General features: G+C 42.6%; 1 protein-coding gene across 5 annotated transcripts in view; it reads right to left on the minus strand.

Moving 5' to 3' along the window:
- Positions 1-4,060: 4,060 nt before the first annotated feature.
- trim33 (tripartite motif containing 33) overlaps positions 4,061-26,407 on the minus strand; it is a 298,400-nt gene continuing 276,053 nt past the window's right edge. For 2 of the 5 annotated variants that reach the window (XM_086011578.1, XM_086011576.1), the window contains exons 16-20: positions 24,916-25,039; positions 23,370-23,444; positions 15,545-15,697; positions 10,923-10,997; positions 4,061-8,317 (exon numbers count right to left, since the gene is read on the minus strand). In XM_086011578.1, the coding sequence (XP_085867704.1) occupies positions 8,102-8,317; positions 10,923-10,997; positions 15,545-15,697; positions 23,370-23,444; positions 24,916-25,039 (643 nt within the window). In that variant the 3' untranslated portion in view covers positions 4,061-8,101. Of the gene's footprint in view, positions 8,318-10,922; positions 10,998-11,031; positions 11,173-15,544; positions 15,698-23,369; positions 23,445-24,915; positions 25,040-26,407 lie in introns of those variants that run through there. The other 3 variants (XM_086011579.1, XM_086011581.1, XM_086011580.1) reach the window with 2 other exon arrangements.

The raw sequence follows: 26,407 nt of genomic DNA on the forward strand, positions 1-26,407 counted from the left end.
ATGATACCAGGGATGAGGGACTTCAGTTATGTGGAGACATTGGAGAAGCTGGGATTGTTCTCCTTAGAGCAGAGTAGATTAAGGGGACACCTAATAGGAGGTATTCAAAATTATGAGGTTTTTGATAGAGACAAACTGTTTCCTCTGGCAAGTGGGTTGATAACCGGAGGTCGGAGGTTTAAAATAATTGGCAAAAGAGCTAGAGGGGAAATAAGAATTTTTTTTCACGCAGAGGGTTGTTAAGATCTGGAACGCACTACCTGAAAGGGTGGTGGAAGCAGTTTCCAGAGCTACTTTCAAAAAGGCAATTGAACATTTACTTGTAGAGGACTAATTTGCAGGGTTATGGGACTAAATTGGACAGCTCTTTCAGAGATGTGGCACAGGCATGACAGGCCAAGTGGCCTCCTTCTGTGCTGTAAGATTCTAGGATACCTCTTCTCAACAAGCCCCCAGTATTCAGGCAATTTGATTTCCACCAAAGACAATAAACAGTAATCGCTTTTCAACAGTTTTCATTTACATAGCATCTTTAATTACAAAATCATTCCAAGGCAGAGGCATAAAGGAAAAGTAAACACCAAGCTAAAGGAGGAAAGATTAGGGCGGATGGACCAAAAGCTTGGTCAAAGCAGTAGGTGTAGAGGGGGACCTTAAAAAGGAGGCCCAATGGTGTGGGAAATGTACAAGAAGCCGGAGTTAGAGAGAGTTTGGGGGAGGGGATTATCGGGCTGAGGGAGTTGAGAGGGAGAGCAAAGCCACGGGTCTATTTAAACACAGGGATGAGAATTTTAAATGAGGCCCTGAGGGGTGATAGCCAATCAGGACTGGGTGTGGATAGGTTGCGGGTGGTGAATAGGAGACTGGCCAGGAAACATTAGTGTAGGCGAGTCTGAAGATGACAAAGGCGGGGTTCAATGTTTCAGTAGATGGGCTACGATATTGTTGATGCAGGTAGAGAACAGGAATTACATTTATGTAGACCCTTTCACAACCTCAGGATGTGTCAAATGAAATACTTTCTGAAGTGCAGTCACTGTTGTAATGCAGGGAAAAGCAGCAGTCAATTTGCACACAGCAAGGTTTCATGAATAGTGAAGAAATAAATGACCACATAATATTTGTGATGTTGGTTGAGGAATAAATACTGGCCAGGACACCGGGAGAACGCCCCAGCTTTTCTCAGAATAGCACCATGGGATCGTTTACATCCACCCTAGAGGGCAAATAAGGCCTTGGTTTAACATCTCATCAGAAAGAAGGCACCGACAGTGCAGCACTCCATTGAAATGTCAGTCTAGACTATGTGCTCAAGACCCTGGAGTGGAACTTGAACCCACAACCATCTGACTCAGAGGCGAGAGTGCTACCATTGAGCCAAGGCGGACACCTTAAGTTGGTGGTCTTTGTGATGGAGAGGTTGGAAACTCAGCTCAAGTTTGAATAAGACACCAAAGTTGTGAAGTCTAGTTCAGCCTGGGTCAGTGGCCTGGCATTAAGAATTGAGCCTGTAGCAAGGGACTGGAATTCTTCCCCACATCAGAAAAAATGTTGCAGTCCACTGAGCAATGGGAGAATAGTGGGGAAAGATCTAATCATACAACAGATAGCCTTCCAAATATTTTGTTTGTACGTGAAGGTCAAATGAACAATGTGGTCCCTCACAGCTCTTGGAAATACTTTGTCAGCCAAGTGTCTGACAAACAGAAACTTGCGCTTTAAAAGTCTAGAAAACAAGCTAGAGAAATCCAGTTGAAGTTTCTGTTCGCCCGATAGAGTGGACATTTTCTTCCTAAAGGCACACCTCCCACCTACCTAGATTTAGTGCGTTTTGGTGCAAGATAGCAAATTCATGCATTATTTTGGAGTCACCTCGAACCTTGAGGCACTCGTTACTTCTCCCTCCCAAGGTGAACAGTCACTAGTCAGTCATTAGACAACTGAGTTAGTCTTTGCTGGGCACACAACAGCTACCAGCAGATGCTCATGAGAAATACGGCGAGTAGTGTAACTGGGCGCATTGATGGACAAACACCGTTCCTATGAAGGATAGTTGCACTAGTTGGAGGTGTCGAGCTTAAATAACAGCTTGAGGACAACCAAATTTCTGTCGGAGTTTAACTGATGCAGATCACACATTTGACTAGTAAAACACTAATTAGCTTCCCAATGCTTATCTAGCCAGCACCTTCCTATCGGTTCAAGCACTGTCTTGCAGGATTTTCTGGAACAGCGAGGAAAGCATAACTGCCGCCCCACCTCGCCAAGTGGTAAATTTACCCACCAGATTAGTGAGCTAGGTTGGCTGGTCAACCATCAGCAACAAATTAAATCTTAAAGGTACTAGAAAAATATAAGAAATTCCAAGCAGACAGGAACATGGAAAACAGATACCAAGCCAAGAGATTAGGAGGTGGCAAAAGGCTTGGCTGATCTGATGAGTTTAGAGCAGGGCTTTAAAAAAAATACCCTAATGAAGTTATAAGAACATAAGAAATAGGAGCAGGAGTAGGCCAATTGGCCCCTTGAGCCTGCTCCGCCATTCAATAAGATCATGGCTGATCTGATCCTAACCGCCAATCTACTATCACAGAACCATCTCCTGAATCGAACAGAATTAGACACACGAAATAGGAGCAGGATCAGGCTACACAGCCCCTGGGCCCGCTCCGCTACCCACAGGGCCATGTCTTAGGAAGGGAATTCCAGAGTACCTTAAGAGTATTGCAGACTTGCCTGGCTCAGATATTGGATTACTGAGTCTGGCACAGAGTTGATGTCATTCTTAATTTCCATTGCTCCATGCATTATTTTGGAGCCACCTCGAACCTTGAGGCACTCGTTACTTCTCCCTCCCAAGGTGAATAGTCACCAGTCAGTCATTAGACAACTGAATTAGTCTTCGCTGGGCAGACAACAGCTAGCAGCAGATGCTCACGAGAAATACGGCGAGTAGCATAACTGAGCGCATTTCCATCAATGTCTTAACCACAGGATGGACACCGTTCCTATGAAGGATAGTTGCACTAGTTGGAGGTGTCGCGCTTTAATAGCAGCTGCTTACCACTCTAATCACGTTAGTCACCGAGCCCTGAATATATGAATGTGTGTTTTCAAACATAGCCTATGGGCAATGCCTTCCAGGAACTAACCTCCCAATTCCTAGCATTTCCTCATTGGCTATACAAGGGACCTCTGCCTTCATCATGGTAGAGAACTCCCAACAAGAGAAAAAAGAAACCGAAGGGCTGCCTCAGAGCAAGGCTACTAGAGAATATGGGAAAAGAAGATGTCCCCTTGGCTACCACTGTTAAGTGCTCAGACCCATTGATATATCTGCTTGGAGATAATAAATTTCCAGAGTAACTCATGATGCTTTTATCTGGCATAACCTCTCAAAATTAACACATACTAACGGGCTACTCTCCAAATAGCTTTCATCATTGCAGTGGGGAAAGAAACAGAAAGGGGAAGGAGAAGAAACAGTTTAACCCTCCGAGCAAAAAAAAAAAAAAGGCTAATCTAGAACATACCAATATTATACCACACATCATAAAACTCTGGCACATCAAAATATGGATATAAATTAAGTTTTCAGACTCTAGATAAAATTCATTGCAGTCTGCCTTTTGCATCACTGGTATTCCACCTTCCTCCATTGCTGAAAAGGGGATGCCACACTGCAGTGTTGTGATGCTGCAAAACCGATAAATCTTTCCTCTTCCTTTCAACTAAACTTGACATTTATTATGAACCTTACTTGTGTGAATGACCACAAGTCAACAGAAGATGGGCCTAACCCAGCATTAAGCTTGCTTGGCCCAAGGTTAAATTTCCAAGAGAAAGGATTGGATTAATGGCTTTCAGTGACATTGTGATAGTGGTTATGTGTTTTGCATTGTGATGGCCATTGTATGTTTTGATGGTATTAAAAGTAATAATGCAGGATCAAAAACTCATACATCACCGTGATTTGTTTACAATGGCTTCGCTGAAACCCGTCAGCTGGGCTGAACAAAAAACTGGCATTATTATTAACAAAACAAACAGGAAATTCATCTACTTCAGCAGAAATGATACCTTGATTTTTATTTGCGAGCTGGGAGTGTGCTCTATGGCTGCGTTGTATGTCACATCTGCTTTTTTTGGCACAAGAAAACACTCCATCACTACATGGCCCTTGCCAGCTGTACAATTTAATAGAAATGACTAAGGAGAAAGTTTCCAATTAAAGCTTTTTGTCTGTTCTAATGCAACAACTTTCATCTACAACACAACATTCCATAATATTTTTAAACAGGTAATATTTACAAACTGTTGACAGGCTTTTAAATAACTGACAAAAATACTGTAAACTTTAAGTTACAAAACTAGCAAAAAACACAGCGGATGCAACAGTCATAACTGGCAATCATAAAAAAAGACAAAGGTGAAGTCGCTTAAAATTCATCCATAGGACGATCGACTTAAGAGTATGATCAGTAGCTAATGGGGCTGTATATTTTGATGGCATACACAAGCAGCTTTTAGAAACTATCAGAAGTAATATTTGCTGTATGATCAAATCTCACCAGACTTTCTACTCCAACTTCAGTAATGACCATAATGGCATCTTACCACCATTTTAGGTTTCAGCCTAAAACCTGTAAGTCAAGGTGTAGCATAAACCCCCATTATGAAGTAAAAGACTTAGAAACAAAGTGCAACTTATAAATAAGCTATTATTGTAACTTCACAATTCACTGTACATTGCTTCTGTCAAACAGCAGATTCTCCCCTAAATAGAATGACATTACATATTTGAACGGTCCTCTCCCTCTTTCAAACCCAATATAGTAGCAGCGTCAGCCCTTTCTGGCCCTAGTTAATGGAGTTGAAGTACACATTAGATGTAAGTGAGTCAGGAGGCATCAAACGTATGCAAGTAATGCTCTAAATTTGATAATTACTTGTGATTTTCATTAGAAATGATCAAGTTATGGCATGTACTACTGAAGAACATGAAAACTGTAAATCCTGGGTTCAACAGACCCCAGATTAACTTCATATTTACATTCTACCTTTTGAAGCACAACAGTTGATCCTTAGGAACCGTATTTGCTCGTGGGTACCTTGAGCAACAACCTACCTCCGACTGAAAGCTTATTACGGATTGTTGCTAAAAAAAAGTCTTAATAGCTGAATAGTCAGATCCCAGTGATCAAAATAGTACTGGAATACTCGATGAGAAATAGACAAATAGCATAAAAGGAAACACTGAAGGACGATTTATCAACTCAAGGGCTGCTATCCAGAAATTGGTTGAAGGATGAATTAGAGATTCAATTAGATTTTTTAATTGTCCTGTATGTGGACAACAGAAGCAGCTGGTAGTCATATGGAGATCTATTAACTTGAAGGGCAAGGGCAATGGTACCCAGCTATTTGCTGCTTAAAATGTGGACACATATCTTGTTAGAAGTTGCCATCTACTGTAAGATATCATATGTACTACAGCAATTGTAGGAGGGTTAAATCACCAGGAATATGTATTCCAGCCATTAAAAAAAACACTTTTCCACTAGCCAGAGTTACTAATTTCTGATGCAGATAGAAAACCAGTTGCACAGAAATTTGTCAGGGAAATGCAATTAGTAAAGGAAAAAAGTCCATACCCTGACCAGTTCCATAAAAGATTGCACAGTACAAGAGCTTAAAGGACCGTCTTGTATCAGTATGGAATTCAAGCACACACGGTGAAAATATTTGATTAAGATGTCAATATAACTACTACTCCTGCTGGAGTTTCAACACATCACCATGAATGGTTCAAACCACCAGTTTATTAATGTTCAATTTGTGGTGTAAAACACACAAGTGGGGGATGCAGTGATACTATGTTTACCTTATTCAGAGGTTGAGGTTTTACATATTTGTACAGTAATGGGTACCCGAGTATTCCCATTATACAACCTCTATTAACCTTCAGGCTTTGACTGCCTTGGTATCCTATACACAAACTTCATACATTTCTCACGTAACAATATAAAATGGCTGACCAAAAAAATCACATATAGATGGCATCAAGTCACTTAAAGAAGCATTTAAGCATCAAGTGCTTGTACATTTAAAGTAAGGAGAACAATCAGCACGGAAGAGTTTTATTTCTATCTAGTTATGATTTCAATTTTACAAAATTAGGGAAGTACACCACTTCCAAATATATCACTTTCATCTTTTATTTTGCAATTGTACGAGTGAATTGTTCATCGTGATCAAGTTGAGGGATGGTGGTTCAATTTTGACCGCGCACATTTCAATTTTTGGTTCCCAGCATCAGCGGCACATACTCCCAAAGTCAGGAAGAGCAGATTAGATGCAGAGCACAGCCCCCTGCAGTGTCCCATCATTCTCACTCCAAGCAACAATATGTCCCTTGTAAATAAAAGCTTAAGCGTACAGTTGATGCATCACTTGCTGAACCAGGACTGAAGCATAGTGAGCTACAGGAAAGCTCTGGCTCGCTGTTCGTACCCCAGTGCAAACTTCCAAGTCTTTTTGTCCAGCCAGCAAACGCCAGGATCAAATTCATGACACATCTGTTCTTGTTGCAATTACCTCCAATCGCATCCTGTTATATCACCTAACAAAAAAGGCATTGAATGTAACCTTTGCAGGTCACATCCTATTGTGCTATTGACACTACTTTCCCCATTTCTGACACCAGCCATCCTTATTGCAGGTATTAGATAACAAAGTTAGTATCAATTTGTGGAAATTATGGACAGTTTTGTTCTGTGAGCCTATGCCCACTGAGAACTGGGTTGAGACTGGCCAAACTCATTTCATTTTGGAGTGTCTCAGCCAGCAGGGAGAGAAGTGTCAGCAGTCTCTGCTGAGTTCAAGCCTAGGTCCCAAATGAGAGAGAGGACAATACAACAAACCCACCGCACCAAATAGCTAATCACTTTCACTTAATATTCACAGTCGAGTTCGGAGATATTTGTTCCAGTTGTTTGATGGTCAAGTGCATGAACTCTTCACTCACGTTTAAAAATGACGTTATATCAGTCTTTTAAAAAAAAAATACAAGATTCTGTTCTCAATTTAGATGGTGCCCAATTTTGTACTTGACCTTTGTTAAGCATCTGATGATAAACCAGCAGTGCAGAAAGAACCGGACTAACATGACAGGAAACAGGATTACTTACTGGTTGTTCCATTGCCTTGAAATCCCCCATAACTTTGAATGTATGAAAAAGAGAGTCCGCAGGAAATAAATTAATTGAAACCTCAACTTATTGGTGCAATGTGACAGTGGTAACATAGATTATTGATGAGCGCTGCGGCCATTCCACAGATCATGGCATTAATTGTTAGGTATGTAGGCCATGTCCTGGGCGTCTTTCTAACTGCAAAGTCAAAAGAAAAACGCAAAGTACACACATGTGAAACACACTTCTATTTACAGTTGTCTTGCAAAAATAAAGATTAAGCAAATCTTGTACTTTTAAGAAATGCTACTGTGGTCTTCAAACAGTTTAAAACGTGGTTAATGGCAGCTAATTATTGCAGTGCACGTATATACTTCACTGGAATCAAAAACACCATGGCATTCAATGGATAGCATTAGAAGATTTCGCATCTGTTCTGAATTGAACACTTGGTAGCTGAAACAAGGTAACTGAATGAGAACAGGCACCTGAAAGGCAAGATCTACTGTGTTTATCTAAATTGATAATTGAGTTGTAGGTTACCATTTTATACAAATAAAGATTTGCGTAGTTAATAAATAGTCCCTTGTGCATGCCAATAAAATATATGCCATCTACAACGTTTAGCACACAAAGAATTAATTAATTACATCAGTAAAGGCAAGGATATTTTTTTAAAAAAGGAACAGAGTCCGGAAAGGCTCTCAGTATCCAGGTAATGAACAAATGCAACAAAGTCTTGTTTATTTGTACAAAAAACATTTTAAAACTCTAATAAATACTGTGTGGTGGGTATCAGCTTTTACAACCAACAAGCAGATAGCCACGGGAGTATTGTTCACATCCTGTGAGCACAAAAAAGGGGGAAAAGTCTAACAAGTTCATCTTCTCCTCAAAGGAGGAGAAAATTATTTAATGTGCACTGGCCTGTCATCCGACTTTAGCCGCTTTCGCCTAGGTTGAACGAAGTCATCGTCCGAATCCTCGCTAATATGAGCTTCATCTTCGTGGTCGGAATCGGATTCTACCAGAGGTGTAAAGGTTCTGTCTGAATAAACCACCTGTAGTTTTGCTTCAAAATAGCTTTCTAGAGCCTTTCCAGCCTGGGCCACCTCTGAATCTGCCTAAAAGTGAAAGCAATACAAAAGTATTTAATCTTACTACCAACAGACCAGAATCCCCATTATAACAAAGTATTCATTTATTAAAGCCCTTGATTATTAGTAGGTAACTTGTGGTGTGACAAACCCATACAGACCTTCAATTCCCCAATGTGCTCTAAGTTAGTTGATCTCAGCTAGGAGAGGAGCTGAATTCTTATAATTGAGCTTAATGCTCTTAGGCTTTGAGAGCGAGTGTGGGAAATCAGCCAAGGCTCCCACTTTACAGTCAAATGGTCTCTGCTGGAAAGTTTGCTCGTGTAGACTTCAGCGGAGGACAGGATCAGCTGTGAAGTCCTCCACACTCTAATAGCCTACCAAAACTCTCTGTCTACACTCACAAATGTCCACTTAGATGAGGAAACAGGGGGCTGCTAGTCCCGATTAAACTATACTCAGGCAAATTATCACCTTCAGGTTAGGAGAACATTGGGACAAATTCTTCAATGGATCACAATTTGCATACAAAATCCACCTCAAACTTTCAAAATAGGATGCATCTCTGAAAATGTGTTCAGTGTATACAAGATCTTCAAAATAAAATGCACCCAGATTTTAAACTCTTCTGATTTAAAAGATGTACACCCCGAGACAAGATGGTCATGTGCTGTTTCAAGGAATGCCTATGGTTTTTAGAAGTACCTCAGCATTAGGATAAGGAAGATATGCTTTTCTCATTAACCTCTTTGTAATCATACACTGCTCCCCGTCACAATCATATTTGTAATGCGTTATCGTGGTAAATCTACTTATTATACAATGTCAGCATGCCACAAAATATCAGCCCTGGTCCTACACTAGGCAAGCCTTTTCATGCATATCTTTGCGCACACTACATAAAACGCTGATTATAGATAAACTACAGAGTCCTCATTTACCACATACAGACCACATTCCAAACCAGACATTAACTCTTGTGTAGGCTTCATATCCAAATGAAAACCATAAATTGCATTTATATAGGGCCTTTCATGACCAAGATGTCCCAAAGTGCTTCACAGCTAATGAAGTACTTTTGAAATGTAGGTATTGTAGGTAAATGTAGCCAATATGTTTACAAGGGCCCACAAACAGCAATGAGAGAAGTGACCAGATAATCTGTTTTGGTGGGATTGGTTGAGGGATAAATGTTAGCCAGGACACTACCTTGTTTATCTACAAGTAGTGCCATGGGATCTTTTACGTCTACCAGAGGGGGCAGCCGGGGCCTCAATTTAACATCTGATTCCAAAGATCTTGCAGCACTCCCTCAACTACTGCACTGAAGTGTTACCCTAGATTATGTGCTCAGGTTTCTAGAGTAGGGCTTGAACCCACCACCTTCTGATTTAGTGGCATGAGTGCTACCACTGAGCCAAGGCGGACACCTTAAGTGCAAGGTTAATGTGTGTGTATATACACCCCATGTCTGTATCTCTCCCTCAGCCATCACTTTCTTTTACTACCACATGCCTCCCTTAACTAGGAGAAATCATGCTCCCGACACCAATGGTGTAAATACAACTTGCATCATCAATCTGGGCTTGCAACAAAGCAAAATGGGCTTCAGTCACTGTCTTCCCCTATATCAGTTGCCAAGTGGGCAAACCTCAAGACAACGGAGGCATATTGAGGAATGGATTTCTATTGATAATATGCGTTTAGCGATACCTTTATAGTGCCCTCGCTCACAGCACCTGGCATTATAATAAGTGAATTCCAGGCCTCTGTCACATCCGGGAGCTAAATTTTCATACATTCCACCATTAAAGGCAGCACAGAGCATTATCTTCTATTAGATACCAATAGGCTCAATAGGGGCCAGTGACAATGTGAGAAAAAAATTGGACCAGGGGTACTTGTAGGTTGCTAATCTCCATCTCAGCTCCACTTTCCCACTGCGCAAAGAACAATATGACAACGGCAAAAGCGTCTTAGTTGACTACTGTAGAGCACTCCAACTGCTACAATACTGGGAGGCTTGTGCTCAAAGTAACGTAATAACTGCTGCTGGTAAACTGAACATTTTCCTGTTTTTGGGCACCCAGCATCAAGCACTTCAAGATCATGCACAGCATGGCAGTGTGAAGAGCAAAGCTGCCTTTACTCTGCACAAAGTGCTTTAGACCAACAGAAGATCATCCCCTACTGCACCACTGTGACACACTATTTTTCCACACCTGCCATTCTCTGGTCTTCAAGAATAAGATTGTCAATTTAATGTCAATTAAGGAGCAGCAGTATGTTGTGGATCCATATCCATCAGACAATGGACTGAAGCTGTTAAACACATGCCAAGGACACTTGCAGCCAGCAAAGGAGACTTTTGTCTCATCTGGCTATCTGAATTTGAAGCAAAGGGTCAAAAGTTGAAGGCCAGTGTGCTAAACCACTCCTGTACACAATGATTTTAATCTGGTACAATGGACAGCGGCTAAAATAAGATTTTTGAGCTATGTCTTAGTGAGGCACTAGCTTTTCATTTCTCGTCCATCATGTGGAACTTTTTTTTTACATAAACAACCAAATTCAACTGATACACACTGCAGAGAAAGAAACAGGTCTGTCATAAGCAGGGGTGATGTTTTACCTTGGTTCTCATTTCCCTTTCTTTGGTCCTCATGAGGGCTTGAGGACCATTTTGAACCCCAGGTAATAGGGTAACCTTTATGAGACAATAAAATTCATAACGTAAATTTGTTTTATGTTGCACTGATATAGACAAACATCAAAAAAAATTCCTTAATATCTGTACACTTTACCCCCTTAAGTGCATACTCACTTAAGTATTTGCACTACAACAAAAATCCATGCTCCTTTTGTTTTAAAAGAAGGCTGGTCTGTGAAGAATGCAAAAATGAGAGGTGGCATAATATATTGATCAATAACTACATCAATATCACTGGCAATTTTCATGCCACTATTAGCTTGTCTTCAATATCCTTTTTTGAATTATAAAATACTTACCCTCACTATGTGATCAAGCACCTTCTGCAATCTAACTGAAATATTACGTGAACACATTTTGCAACACAAGATCACTGCTAAAAATGTAAAAACAAAATGACGATTTGCATCGCTAATAACAAACAGCAGTGTTTGTGCCTCGATTTATTGGGAATCTAGTGAGTAAGTTTTATTCTGAGTTCATCATGCTGTCTCGTTGTTAGAAAAGTAAACAAACATTTCTTAAGAATTTATACCATATTTTGTGTGGACTCTTAGGTGTACAACACTGAAAACTATTGAAGTTCCCCACTGGGTTAAACACATATGGCTCTGTATTGAAACTTGGAGCCTAGGTCGAATTCTTGGTCTGTGTTCAGCGAGTTAGACTTAGCCATGGAAATACTGGTATTCTCAGTTATCAGGGTTTACATTCCTGACCACCAGCCAGTGACACCCACTGGAAGTATGGGTGCATATTAGGGAAGGGCATGACCAGCCTGACCCACATAGCAACAGTCGTGGTGCAGGCCAGCACGAGACACTTAGAGAAGAGTAACAAGAGAGAAAATTGGTGTCGGTGCTGTGAATGGTTGGGGGGTGGGGTGGGGGAAGAAAGAGAGAAGAGAAAGAAAACTGATTTGCACTGCTTATTGCATGTGATGTGATGTACACACATATCCTCCAGCAATTACTGTACTTTGCAAATAGCTAATCGTAAATTTTCAATACAACTTCTTAGCTCAGACATGCTCAGAAACTGTTCTGGTTAGAGGGCAACAGATGATTTGTATACTGCCTGAACATCGGGTGCTAGCGCAAATGAGATCTTGTCTATCCTAACAAAGTTATGCAAATAAATGCCAAATTAAGGGCAGAATTTAACACCCACAAAGCACTTCATAAATTCATCCTCCAACTTCAGCAGATATATCATGCAGCCTTGAGCAGTTTGCCTACGGAGAAAACAGGTGAGAAAAGAAGTTTGAAGTCTTACCCCTCCTCCATAAAATAACACTTCAATTTGAATTGAATGGGGAGAAATCTAAACATACACTTAAAATTGTACGTCTCAATGCATCTATATTAATTAAAGTACTACAGAATTATACCAACAGAACTGCCAGGTTGTTTGAAGATAATAGTGCCTTGGGATCATTTTCAGTTATTGAAGTTAAAAAAAGTCTCTGCTACTGAATTTTATACAAAAACATAGATTTAATGTTTTTAGAAAGCCAATTTGTACAGTAAATATGGTATTGCATTAAAGCAAAAGATGGAAAAATCTCTAAAGGAGCCAGCCAGGATGAAAGGCATACCCAAAAGGACTGCACATCTCAAACTCTACAAAAACTATTAGCTAAATCAAACTGACTATCAAAATAGGCAACGTAGCTTGAGAATTGCCATTCTAGTCCCCAAGGATGGATGTTGCTGAAAAGAACCAACTCAGTACAAATGATAATCAGTAATGTGGTCCTAAGTACAGGAAACTTTCGTTTAACCGGAGGTTAAATGTCCGGAAAGCTCTATCCACCGGCAAAATTCAGGAGTCGGTTCAGTTAAGTTTTTTTTACTTCTCGTTGCTTTTTTTCTCCAGTTGTGGCTCTGCAAGGTCTAGCTGAAGCTGTTGCTTAGCTACAGAGACGCTTGCAAGCTACGCCGACTGTTTTGAAGCTGTTGCTAAGCAACAGGGTTTGTTGCTTCACACGGAGCTCAGAAGCTCCGTATGTTTTAACGTTAGCGCTGGTTTCTCCGGCAGTTTTGTTGGAACGGCAACAGCTCGGTCCCGTCAGTGCCGGATACCAGAAAGTTTCCTGTACATGGAAAATAGCCCTATGAATAAACTTGCTTTTTATATATATGGCCATTGAACTCCATATATATTAATAGAGGGGTGTATATGTAGTGCAGTGACCACAAAGAAACCCTTGATCTCCAATCTGTCACAATAGTCACACTATGGTCCTAAGTAAACAACACGGGTATCTGAAGATGAGAAAATTTACCAAGGCTCCATCATCATGCTACATTTAATCAAGAGGACCCAGCGCCACAGATTTATATAATGTCTGCTGGAACCGCAAGTTATGAGGCATCACATCAAGATCCATAACGGGGTTCTCGTCTCACAATGGTCATGCTTACTACAGTTTAGTTTCCTTTAACATAGAAACATAGAAGATAGGAGGAGTAGGCCATTCGGCCCCTTGAGCCTGCTCCGCCATTCAATGCGATCATGGCTGATCCTCCAAATTCAGTACCCTGTCCCTGCTTTCTCCCCATATCCCTTTAGCCTTAAGAAATATATCCAACTCCTTCTTGAATATATTTAATGAATTGGCCTCTACTGCCTTCTGTGGTAGAAAATTCCACAGGTTCACCACTCTCTGGGTGAAGAAATTCCTCATCTCTGTCCTAAATGGCTTACCCCTTATCCTTAGACTGTGACCCCTGGTTCTGGACTCCCTGACCATCGGAAACATCCTTCCTGCATCTAGTCTGTCTAGTCCTGTTAGAATTTTAAGCAAATTAACCAGGAAACCCAACTTACAATGCTGCATTTTGAGAACAATTCCAGTTGAGAACAGTATTTAAGCAGTTTATGCAGAGTTGAAGCATCAGACTGTGGGGAGGAATTTGAAAGTAGCTGGCTAAATAGTTTTTGGCATTTGAAATGCTGTTGGAATGGCAATTTTAGCATTTCATTATATTTATTTATTTCAGGCATTTTTGCCAAATTAAAAGCTTGGAAAGCTTGGTCATGCACTTTGGCTCAATGGTCAAAGGCTGCAACCTGTGGAAAAAGTGGTAATGCACTGGCATTGTGCCGCTACTACCAAGGACAGGCCGAGTGCATAAAAACAAATACCAAGCCAAGACATGAAGCACCTGAACCACACAAGTAAGGAAGAAGACAAGACTTGCTGAAATGTTGTGCATCAGGGAACAGCCGTCACAGTCCATTCAGCCCAACTAGTCTATGCCAGCGTTTACGCTCCACACGAGCCTCCTCCCACCCCTCTTCATCTGACCTCATCAGCATACCCTTTTTTAATATGGAGTCCAGAACTGTTCACAGTACTCCAAGTGTGGTCTAATCAAGGTTCTATACAAGTTTAATATAAATTCTCTGCTTTAGAATTCTATTCCTCTAGAAATTGCTTTTTTTATGGCTACTTTTAATGATGTGAATTTGTACCCTTAGAGCCTCTATCCCATTTAGACTAATTTTCCACTGTGTAGGTGGCCTACATATTCCTCCTACCAAAATGCACCAACTATTGAAATTCATTTGGCATTTACACACCCATTTTGCAAGTTTGGTAATACCTTTTATTTTGTCGCTGTACTCCTCAGTACAGGAAACTCTCGATTTACCGGCACCTAAATAACCGGAAATCTCTTAACCGGCAAAATTCAGGAGTAGGTTCGGGTAAGTTTTACTTCATATTAGTGGCCGTGTAACCGGGGTTCCTGCACCTGTTGCTATGCAACAGGGATGCCTGGATCTGTGGCCGGGGTTCGTGCACCTGTTGCTATGCAACAGGGACGCCTGGATCTGTGGCCGGGGTTCGTGCACCTGTTGCTATGCAACAGGGACGCCTGGATCTGTGGCCGTGTATGGGGCTCTCGTGCCTTTTACTATACCTCTCTGTAATCCGGGCTTTTTGATAAAACCGGCACCACGCTGGTCCCGTCGGTGCCGGATAAAAAAAAAGAGTTTCCTATATTAACTATTTGGTGTCATCCGCAAATTTTGATATTGTACTTCCGATTCTGAATAATTTATGCAAATGGTGAACAATAGTAGTCCCAGCATCGATCTCCGTGGAACACCACTTCCCACCTTCCGTCAGTCTGAGTAACTACCTTTAACCCCATCTCTGTTTTCCGTTTCGTAGCCAGTTTGCTATCCATTCTGCGAATTGTCCCGACTCCACATGCTCTGACCGTAGTCATGAGTCTACTTATCAAAGGCCTTTTGAAAGTCCATGTATATTACATCTACTGCATTACCCTTGTCTACTCTTTCTGTTACTTGTTCAGAGAATTCAATAAGGTTGGTCATGCAGGAAATCTGTGCTGACGCTACTTTACTTTTGGTTTCTAGATGAAATTCAAATCGAATCTGGACATGTTTAAGCATATGTGGAAAATAAACACTTAATATGGATTGCAAAACTTAACACCACTGTGGTAACAGAACTGAAGTTTTGGTGCATTTGAAACTTGTACACATACAAATTTACAAATTATACTTACTTCATTGAACTTTTCACAGTTCTTGAAAATGAGCCTAATGTCAACCACAAAGTTCTCTGGTGTTTGGTAATGTTGAGAGTGTTTTTTCTGCAATTTCATTTTCACTCTGGATAAATCCATTGGATTCTTAATAATTCTGTAGTAATCTGGAACCTTGGAGGAAAAAAGGCATCTTGATTCCACTTTAATGCAGATTTCAGTTATATCTGTAGCCCAAGTCCCAACCAGTGTGCTCAATGCTGTTATTGGACATGGGGGTGGGAAAGCAGGTAAGAAAAAGACGAAATGTTCCAACTTTAGTACTGATTGGTATAAAAATGCTGTCCTGATTTTGTTGAGTGATGCAACAAAAATGTTAACATGCACTTATTTAGCAGCTTTAACATAGGAAAAACGTCCAAAGGCACTTCAGACATAATCAAAAAAAAGATGGAGCGAAAGCAGGAGATTTTAGGAGCGGTGACCAAATGCTTGGTGAAAGAGGTGGGGTTTAAGGAGGGTCTTAAAGGAGGAGAGGGAAGCGGAGGTAGAGAGCAGTTTAAGGAGAAAATTCCAGAGTGCAGAGCTTAGGCAGCAGAAGGCAAGGCTGCTAATGGTGGAGGGAAGAAAGGAATACACAAGAGGCTAGTCAGAGAAAGTGTGTTCCAGAAGAGGGGGGAGTGTAGATCTGGAGGAGATTACAGATATAGGATGGGGCAAGGCCATGAAGGGAATTAAACATAAGGATGACAATTTCAAATTGAGGTGTTGGGGGACGAGAGTCAATGTACATCAACAGAAACAGGAGCGGTAGGCGAGCTGTGGGATAGGATATGGGCAGCTGAGTGTTAGATGATCTGAAGTTTATGATGGGTGGAAGAAGAGAGGCCGACCAGAAGAGCATTGGAATATACAGGGAATGAGGGAGAGATGGAAGGAGGGATACGGTAAGGGGGTCAGAAGCTCAACTCGGGGTTGACTAAGATTGCAAACAGTCTGGTTCAGGCAGAGATGGTGGCTAGAGAGTGATTTGGGTCATTGGCATGGGTACAGAGTTAGTGGTGGGGGCCGAAGACAATGGCTTTGGTCGTCCCATGTTTAGCTAGAGGAAATAGCAGCTCATCCAGGACTGAATGTCAGACAGGCAGTCTGACAGAACATTGGCAGTGCAAGGGTCGAGAGAGGTAGTACAGGTGCATCACAATCACACAAAAATCACAAAAACCCCACAGTGCAGATAGAGGCCATTTCGGCCCATCGAGCCTGCACCGACACATATCCCACCCGATCCCCGTAACCCCTACACCAACACATATCCCACCCTATCTCCGTAACCCCACGTATTTAATCCCCCTAACACTAAGGGTCAATTTATCATAGCCAATCAACCTAACCCGCACATCTTTGGACTGTGGGAGGAAACCGGAGCACCCGGAGGAAACCCACGCAAACACGGGGAGAATGTGCAAACTCCACACAGTCACCCGAGGCCAGATTCGAACCCGGGTCCCTGGCGCTGTGAGGCAACAGTGCTAACCACTATGCCACCGTGCCCCACACAGGGCATGTGGAAGCTGGCCCCGTGTCTGGAGATGCTGTTGCCAAGGGGTAGTGTGTAAATGACAAGGAGAAGGGGTTTAAATATAGATCCTCAAAGGAGTCTGAAGGAAACAATGCAAGGGCTAGAAGAAAAGGCATTGATGGAAATGCTCCAGCTACAATTGGATAGGTATGACTGGAACATAGGGAAGGCAGTCCCACTGAGCTGGACAATGGAAGAGTGGTGTTGGAGGATGGTGTGGTCGATTGTGTCAAAGGCTTTAGCGATCGTTAAGGAGGAGAAGGGATAATGCACCAGTCAGAGAATGTCATTTGTGAAATTGGTTAGAGTTGTATGGTACTGCAGGAGGGGTGGAAAACTAATGGGAAAAATTTTAAGTGAGTTGTGGGAGAGATGGGCATAGATTTGGAGATGACAACACATTCAAGGACTTTGGAAGAAAGGGAGGTTGAAAATGGGGTGGTAGTTTGCAAGGACAGAGGAATCGAGGGTGGGTTTTTGAGATGGGTAGTTTTGAGAGAGAGGGAGATGGTAGCTGAAGAAAGGGAACAATTTACAATGTCAGCTAGCATGGGGACTAAGAAGGTAAGTTGGGTGATCAGCATTTCTTGAAGAATGGGACAAAGAGAGAAGGTGGGGAATCTCATCGATGAAATGATCTGAGAGGGGGCATAGGGAAGATAAGAGAAAAACTAGATAAAGACGGGGAAGCAGCAGATGCAGCAAAATGGATGGTCTCTATATTAGTGACAAATAGTCCATGAGTTCCTTGCACTTAATGTTAGAGGTAAGACTGGAGTGGTCACTGGAGAGGGTTTTAAGGACATGGCTGGTCATGGAGAAACGCAGCTGGGGGTTATCTTTGTTTTTCAGGTTGATTCTAGAGTTAAAGAATAGCTTTAGCACAGATGAGTAAGGCCCAGCAGAGCTTGATATGGTCCAGTCAAATCTGGTGATGGATGAGTATGCCAGTTGTGCACCAGATACACTCAAATCTACACATATTGGATTTCAAAGAGTGAGGATGCAGGCTATACCAGGGGGAATAACCAGGGAGTGAGGCAGTGAAGGTTTTACTAGGAAAAAGGGCAGAGGTAGAGGTGGGGGAGTGTTTAAACAAACTGATGCCTAGAGGCATTTTGGCAAATGGAGGGCCAAAGGTTTAGGTAGTTTGGAGTTTTATACAGCAGCTGTGACTTGGGGAAGCTTTTATTTAGCAGGGCCAAACGCAGAAGGATGTTGGAAGCAGGGAGGGGTATGTAGCTGGACACAAGGATACAATGAAGTGGTCCAAGGTGCTCTTGTCGATGATCAAGACCACAGGAGTAGTGAGGTAACGGGTGATGGCAAGTCTAGGGGGTAGCCAGGAATATAGTAGGGTACTTTATACAGAAGAGGTTTATGGAAGGTAAGAGGGTGGTGATTTCAAAGATTATTATTTATATATATTGATATATATTTTTTTATTCGTTCATGGGATGTAGGCATTGCTGGCAAGGCCAGCATTTATTGCCCATCCCCAGTTGCCCTCGAGAAGGTGGTGGTGAGCCGCTGCAGTCCGTGTGGTGAAGATACACCCACAGTGCTGTTAGGGAGGTAGTTCCACGATTTTGACCCAGCGACGATGCAGGAATGGCAATATACTTTGAAGTCAGGATGGTGTGTGACTTGGAGGGGAACTTGGAGGTGGTGGTGTTTCCATTCGCCTGCTGCCCTTGTCCTTCTAGGTGGAAGAGGTCGCAGGTTTGGGAGGTGCTGCTGAAGAAGCCTTGGCGAGTTGCTGCAGTGCATCTTGTAGATGGTACACACTGCAGCCACGGTACGCCAGTGGTGGAGGGAGTGAATGTTGAAGGTGATGGATGGGGTGCCAATCAAGCGGGCTGCTTTGGATGGTGTCGAGCTTCTTGAGTGTTGTTGGAGCTGCACTCATCCAGGCAAGTGGAGAGTATTCCATCACATTCCTTACTTGTGTCTCGTAGATGGTGGAAAGGCTTTGGGGAGTCAGGTGGTGAGACACTCACCGCAGAATACCCAGCCTCTGACCTGCGCTGAGGAACTCCTGCAGCGATGTCGGGGCTGTGATGATTAACCTCCAACCACCACAACCATCTTCCTTTGCGCTCGGTATGACTCCAGCCAGTGGAGAGTTTCCCCCCTGATTCTCATTGACTTCTGTTTTACTCGGGCTCCTTGATGCCAGACTCGGTCTCCTTGATGCCAGACTCGGTCAAATGCTGCCTTGATGTCAAGGGCAGTCACTCTCACCTCACCTCTGGAATTCAGCTCTTTTGTCCATGTTTGGACCAAGGCTGTAATGAGGTCTGCAGCAGAGTAGTCCAGGCAGAACCCAGACTGAGCATCAGTGAGCAGGTTATTTGTGAGTAAGTGCTGCTTGATAGCTCTGTCGACGACACCTTCCATCACTCGGCTGATGATTGAGAGTAGACTGATGGGGCGCTAATTGACGGGATTGGATTTGTCCTGCTTTTTGTGGACAGGACATAGCTGGGCAGTTTCCCACATTGTTGAATAGATGCCAGTGTTATAGCTGTACTGGAACAGCTGGGCTAGAGGCACGGCTAGTTCTGGAGCACAAGTCTTCAGCACGACAGTCGAGATGTTTTTGAGGCCCATAGCCTTGGCTGTACCCAGTGCGCCCAACCGTTTCTTGATATCACGTGGAGTGCATCGAATTGGCTGAAGACTGGCTTCTGTGGCGGTGGGGACCTCAGGAGGAGGCCAATATGGATCATCCACTCGGCACTTCTGGCTGAAGATGGTTGCAAGCGCTTTAACATTGTCTTTTGCACTCACATGCTGGGCTCCACCATTATTGAGGATGGGGATATTCATGGAGCTTCCTCCTCCCGTTAGTTGTCCACCACCATTCACAACTAGATGTGGCAGGACTGCAGAGCTTTGATCTGATCCGCTGATTCTGGGATCGCTTAGCTCTGTCTATAGCATGCTGCTTCCGCTTTTTAGTATGCACACAGTCCTGTGTTGCAGCTTCCCCAGGTTGGCACCGCATTTTTAGGTATGCCTGGTGCTGCTCCTGGCATGCTCTTCTACACTCCTTATTGAACCAGGGTTGATCCCCTGGCTTGATGGTAATAATAGTGAGGGATATGCCAAGCCATGAGGTTACAGATTGTGCTGGAATACAATTCTGCTGCTGCTGATGGCCCACTACGTCTCATTAATGCCCAGTTTTGAGCTGCTAGATCTGTTCTGAATCTATCCCATTTAGCACATTGGTAGTGCCACACAACACGCTGGAGGGTGTCCTCAGTGTGAAGACGGGACTTCGTCTCTACAATGACTGTGCGGTGGTCACTGCTACCAATGCTGTCATGGACAGATGCATCTGCGACAGGTAGATTGGTGAGGACGAGGTCAAGTAGGTTTTTCCCTCGTGTTGGTTCTCACCATCTGTCGCAGGCATAGACTGGCAGCTATGTCCTTCAGGACTCGGCCAGCTCGGTCAGTAGTGGTGCTGCTGAGCCACTCTTGGTGATGGACATTGAAGTCCCCCATCCAGAGTACATTCTGTGCCCTTGCTACTCAGTGCTTCTTCCAAGTGGAGGTGTACTGATTCATCAGCTGGGGGGGGGGGGGGGGGGGTGGAGGTGGTAATCAGCAGGAGGTTTCCTGGGCCATGCTTGACCTGGAGCCATGAAACTTCATGTAGTCAAATGTTGAGGACTCCCAGGGCCACTCCTTCCCAACTGTATACCACTGTGCCGCCACCCCTGGTGGCTCTGTCCTGACTGTGGGACAGGACATACCCAGGTATGGTGATGAGGAGTTTGGAACATTGGCTGAAAGGTATGATTCTGTGAGTATGACTATGTCAGGCTGTTGCTTGACTAGTCTGTGGGACAGCTCTCCCAGTTTTGGCACAAGTCCCCAGATGTTGGTGAGGACTTTGTAGGGTTGGCTGGGCTGGGTGTATCGTTGTCGTGTCCGTAGCCAGTGCAGAGGTCGATGCCGGGTGGTCCGTCCGGTTTTATTCGTACTGTTTTTCGTAGTGGTTTTGTTTTTTTTTACAACTGACTGGCTTGCTAGACCACTTCAGAGGGCAGTTAAGAGTCAATCACATTGCTGTGGGTCTGGAGTCACATATAAGCCAGACCAGGAAAGGACAGCAGATTTTTTTCCCTAAAGGACATTAGTGAACCAGGTGGGTTTTTACGACAATCCGATAGTTTCATGGTCACAGTTACTGATACTAGCTTTTTATTCCAGATTTATTTAATATAGTGCCTTCCATTACCTCAGGATATCCCTAATTCAGAGGAGAGATGAAGATTGAAAACACCGAGGGAGAGTTGTTGCCCAGTGCAGAGGCTGAGATATGAAAAGCAGGATAACGTGGAAAGAATGGGCTTTTGGGGGGGGGGGGCGGTGGCAGTAGACAATCCGGGTTGTGACATGGTGATGAGGGCCATGCCACCACTGTGGTGATTTGAGCAGGGCAGGTGATAGAAATTATAGCTAAGTGGGAAGGCTCTGGTAAGGAGCTAGGTGTTGCTGCCCGTGAGCCAAGTATCAAAGCTAGGACGTTAATGTAATTATTCTCAATATTGTTGTGGATGGAAAGTTTATATTAGCAGGTACAATACCACAAGCATGTTGCCAGCACATCATCAATGTAAAACCACCTTAAGGAAGATACAGTTCAGTGGTGCAGTTTTGAGTTTAGGCTATAGAGACTTTTAATAAAGATTAAATTGCAACTGATCATCTATTAAAACACAGACTGGTTCTACTTGAATAATTAACGATGTGGTTATTGTGGCTATACACAGCTACACCAAATTCTCCTTAATTACCACAGAATCATAATACGCCTTGCATACCCCCTACCAGGGTGATTAAACACCTCAGAATCCAGGCACTGAGGGTGGATGTATAAGCAGGTCTACAAATCTAGGCACTGAGGGTGGATGTGTAAACAGATATCAGAATCTAGGCACTGAGGGTGGGTGTGTAAACAGATATCAGAATCTAGGCATGAGAGGGTGGATGTGTAAACAGATCTCAGAATCTAGGCACTGAGGGTGGATGTGTAAATAGATATCAGAATCTAGGCATGAGGGGGTGGATGTGTAAACAGATCTCAGAATCTAGGCACTGAGGGTGGGTGTGTAAACAGATCTCAGAATCTAGGCACTGAGGGTGGATGTGTAAACAGATCTCAGAATCTAGGCACTGAGGGTGGGTGTGTAAACAGATCTCAGAATCTAGGCACTGAGGGTGGATGTGTAAACAGATATCAGAATCTAGGCACTGAGGGTGGATGTGTAAACAGATATCAGAATCTAGGCACTGAGGGTGGATGTGTAAACAGATATCAGAATCTAGGCACTGAGGGTGGATGTGTAAACAGATATCAGAATCTAGGCACTGAGGGTGGGTGTGTAAACAGATCTCAGAATCTAGGCACTGAGGGTGGATGTGTAAACAGATCTCAGAATCTATGCACTGAGGGTGGATGTGTAAACAGATCTCAGAATCTAGGCATGAGGGGGTGGATGTGTAAACAGATATCAGAATCTAGGCATGAGAGGGTGGATGTGTAAACAGATATCAGAATCTAGGCATGAGAGGGTGGATGTGTAAACAGATATCAGAATCTAGGCATGAGGGGGTGGATGTGTAAACAGATATCAGAATCTAGGCATGAGGGGGTGGATGTGTAAACAGATATCAGAATCTAGGCATGAGGGGGTGGATGTGTAAACAGGTATCAGAATCTAGGCACTGAGGGTGGATGTGTAAATAGATATCAGAATCTAGGCACTGAGGGTGGATGTGTAAACAGATATCAGAATCTAGGCACTGAGGGTGGATGTGTAAACAGATATCAGAATCTAGGCACTGAGGGTGGGTGTGTAAACAGATATCAGAATCTAGGCACTGAGGGTGGGTGTGTAAACAGATATCAGAATCTAGGCACTGAGGGTGGATGTGTAAACAGATATCAGAATCTAGGCATGAGAGGGTGGATGTGTAAGCAGGTGTCATGAGCTAGGCACTGAGGGTGGTAGCCAATGCAGAAGCATCTCCTTACTAAACCAGTGCACCCCTGTCTGGAGTTAAATGAGGAAAATAAAACATTTATGTCGAGCCACTACCTGTACAAAGTAGGTCTGGCACAAGGGGGTCACGCTAATTGCTTTCATATCATGTTCACTTTGCAATAACTCTTTTAATGTAAAAGGTATTAAAATGTAGAAGCATTTCAGAAACCGGACACGGCTCCAAACCAGAGGCACTTACGGAGGAAGGAACAGGTTCTTGGAATGCGATGCTCATTTCATGACAATACAGATATAACAGGAGACGTTCACACTTCTAAAAATAAAATGAAAAAAAAAGTTAATAAAGCTGAGCTCTATACTGGTCTACACATCATGCAACAGGTTGAGATACAATAGGATACTCAGTTTGCATTTGAAATATTTAATAAATCTGATTGAATATTTCGAATCTAAAATTTGAGATATGAAAACAAAAGAACATTAAGAAATAGGAGGAGTAGGCCATACAGCTCCTCGAGCCTGCTCCACCATTCAATAAGATCATGGCTGGTTTTCTACCTCAACTTCACTTTCCTGTCCTATCCCCATATCCCTTGATTCCCATGTTTACAGGGTATTGAGATCTGCGTGGAACAAAACTTCAGGATGAGAAACAGTCACTTGGCCCACTGACGCATATCACTCTAGAACCCCCAACTCTCCAATGGTAGCATCCAACTGCATTTTCAACATCCCTGCTCTAAACTAATTGGCAGATTATTCCAAACATTTATCAGTAAATAAAGTAGTTCTTATAATACCCATTTTTAACTTGCTTTGCATTAATTTAAATTATCTGGTCTGACTTTCTTTAAAATAATATTCCGGCGCGTTACCCTTATCGTACCATTTAGTGCTCGATATACTTCTGAGGTCCTCCCTTAACCACTTTCTTTCAGGACTGCAGTTTCAGCTGCTCTAACCGTTCCGCATAGTACAACCTCCATTACACTTAGATTTAGCCTGGTTGCATTTCTCTATATCCTTTTCAATGCCTGTAAACTTTGTAGCATGGTGACCAGTACTAAAACACAGCACTCCAAGTGTGATGTTAGTGATGCTTGTAAAGTCTCAGCATAATTTCTAGACTTGTACTCTACTATTCTGACCAGTCTTACATTTGCTTTCTTTAACTGCTTAAACACATACACAGACATTGAAAATGGCAAGGCCATTCTTCAGGTCCCCTAGGACGCTGCCTGCAATGACTCTATTCAATTCATTATATACTTATGCCAATTTTTTTCAACCAATGTGCAACTACCTATATTTCTCATTGGTATGTTTTATTTCCAAATTAACTACCCAATTTCATAAGTGCTCCAAATCCTTTTGCAAAGCTTTAGCAGCAGCATCTGTCTCCACTATGCTCTCTAATTTAGAGTCAGAACATTGCAAAAAGCTTCTATTTGGTTTTCGTATTAGGGTCTGATGTAGGTTACAAACAACAGGGTCTGAACACTAACTCCTGAGGTTTTTTAAGCAGGTTCTTATCCAGTCCCATATTCTACTCAAGATTCCTGTTTAATTAGAAATCCTTCACAAGAAACTTTCGTCAGAGGATTTCTAAAAGTCCAAATGAACAATCATAGTTAATCTCATCACCTGTATTCATTGCCTATCCAGCACCATATTGCTGCAACATAAATTGTAGTTGGAATAAGGAAGAAATGAGAAACAGTTCTACCATTTTTTTTTTTTTTTTTTAAAGTGTAAACCTTTCTTCATGAATAAATGGAGCTCACCCTTTGGTCAACTGGGGCCAAGCTTGGGCCAGTTTTTCCCTTCTTTATATGATGCAGATTGTCACAGTCATACTCGACTTCTGGTTTGGACAGGTCCCGGCAAAATGTGCAGATCCACTCCCCACTTAAATAGGAAAAAAAGTCAAAATGGCCTTTTATCGTTAAATGTTCTGGGCAAATTGGAAATGTGCATATCAATAGCTGTGTAATAGAGATCACTGCAATATCTTCCACCTTCACTAAACAGCCTAACTAATCCACAGGTTCAAAAGTTAGTAGTCCTTTACTGTGCAGGGCCGAGTTATTCAGCAACTGTTTTAATTTCATTTAGTTTCAATTTTTAACCCTGTATAGTTCTGGTTTCATTTCCCCACCACCCCCCCCCCCCGATAGCTCTCCGCATGTTTTTCATTTCTGTATTTTTATTTTCCCTCTTCTGTATTTTCTTTAGACTTCTCATTTTGTTTCACTTCTTACTTTTGGTCCGCATTTTTACTTCTCCTTTCTTTGTACTTCCTCTTTGACATCCTTGCTTAATATTTTGCTATTACTTCTCCAACTGCCTTTTGAACTTTGGAAAATGTGTAATGTATGTGCACAGCACACTTGTGTCCATAAAAAGGTTTAACAGCATTGTGGTAAGGAAACTAAACCAATGTCGATCGAGCACATGGGCCTGGGGTCAGTTTCTGTACTGGTTTTATACATTAGTAGAGTTGTTATAAAAACATACATCACTGATTAAGACCTGGGGATTACCTCGAATATTATCGAGTAAATAAAACATTTTTAAAGCAAGTTTTTACAGAATTTGAAAAGTACAGGAAACTTTCGTTTAACCGGAGGTTAAAAGTCCGGAAAGCTCTATCTACCGGCAAAATTCAGGAGCTGTTTTCTATAAGTTTTTTTACTTCTCGTTGCTTTTTTTCCCCCCCAGTCAGGCTCTGCAAGGTCTGTAGCTAAGCAACAGCTTCAGCTAGACGCTTGCAGCTGCAGCCGACTGTTTTGACATGGTTTGTTGATTCAAACGGAGCTGAAAACCTCCGTATGTTTTAACATTAGCGCTGGTTTATACAGCAGTTTTGATCTAACGGCACCAGCTCGGTCCCGTCAGTGCCGGATACCAGAACGTTTCCTGTACATGCTTTCTTGTATTATGATGCATTACACGGTCTTTCCCGATGCAGGCAATGAGCTCTGGACAGGGTGTTGTATGTCTACATATCAAGGGCTGACAGGGTTTTTCCTTGGTTGAGGAGGCTTGAATCAGGGGAAGAGGGTGGGATACAGGCTCATTGAGGGAGCAGAAGCAGTGTGTATGCTCTCTCAGGGCGCTAGCATTTAATTAGTGGCAGATTGTTTACACATTTGCCATTCTGCTCCTGTTTAAGGAGAAAAGGAAATTGCATTGAATAAAACTGGCAATGCACTTACACCAGAGAAGTATATTTTAATGACAAAGGCCACCGACATGACATTCAGATACCCGGTT

The sequence above is a fragment of the Somniosus microcephalus genome, chromosome 18 (assembly GCF_052327205.1).
Source record: "Somniosus microcephalus isolate GS21.2 chromosome 18, FLI_Smic_1.0, whole genome shotgun sequence".
Lineage (NCBI taxonomy): Eukaryota > Metazoa > Chordata > Chondrichthyes > Squaliformes > Somniosidae > Somniosus > Somniosus microcephalus.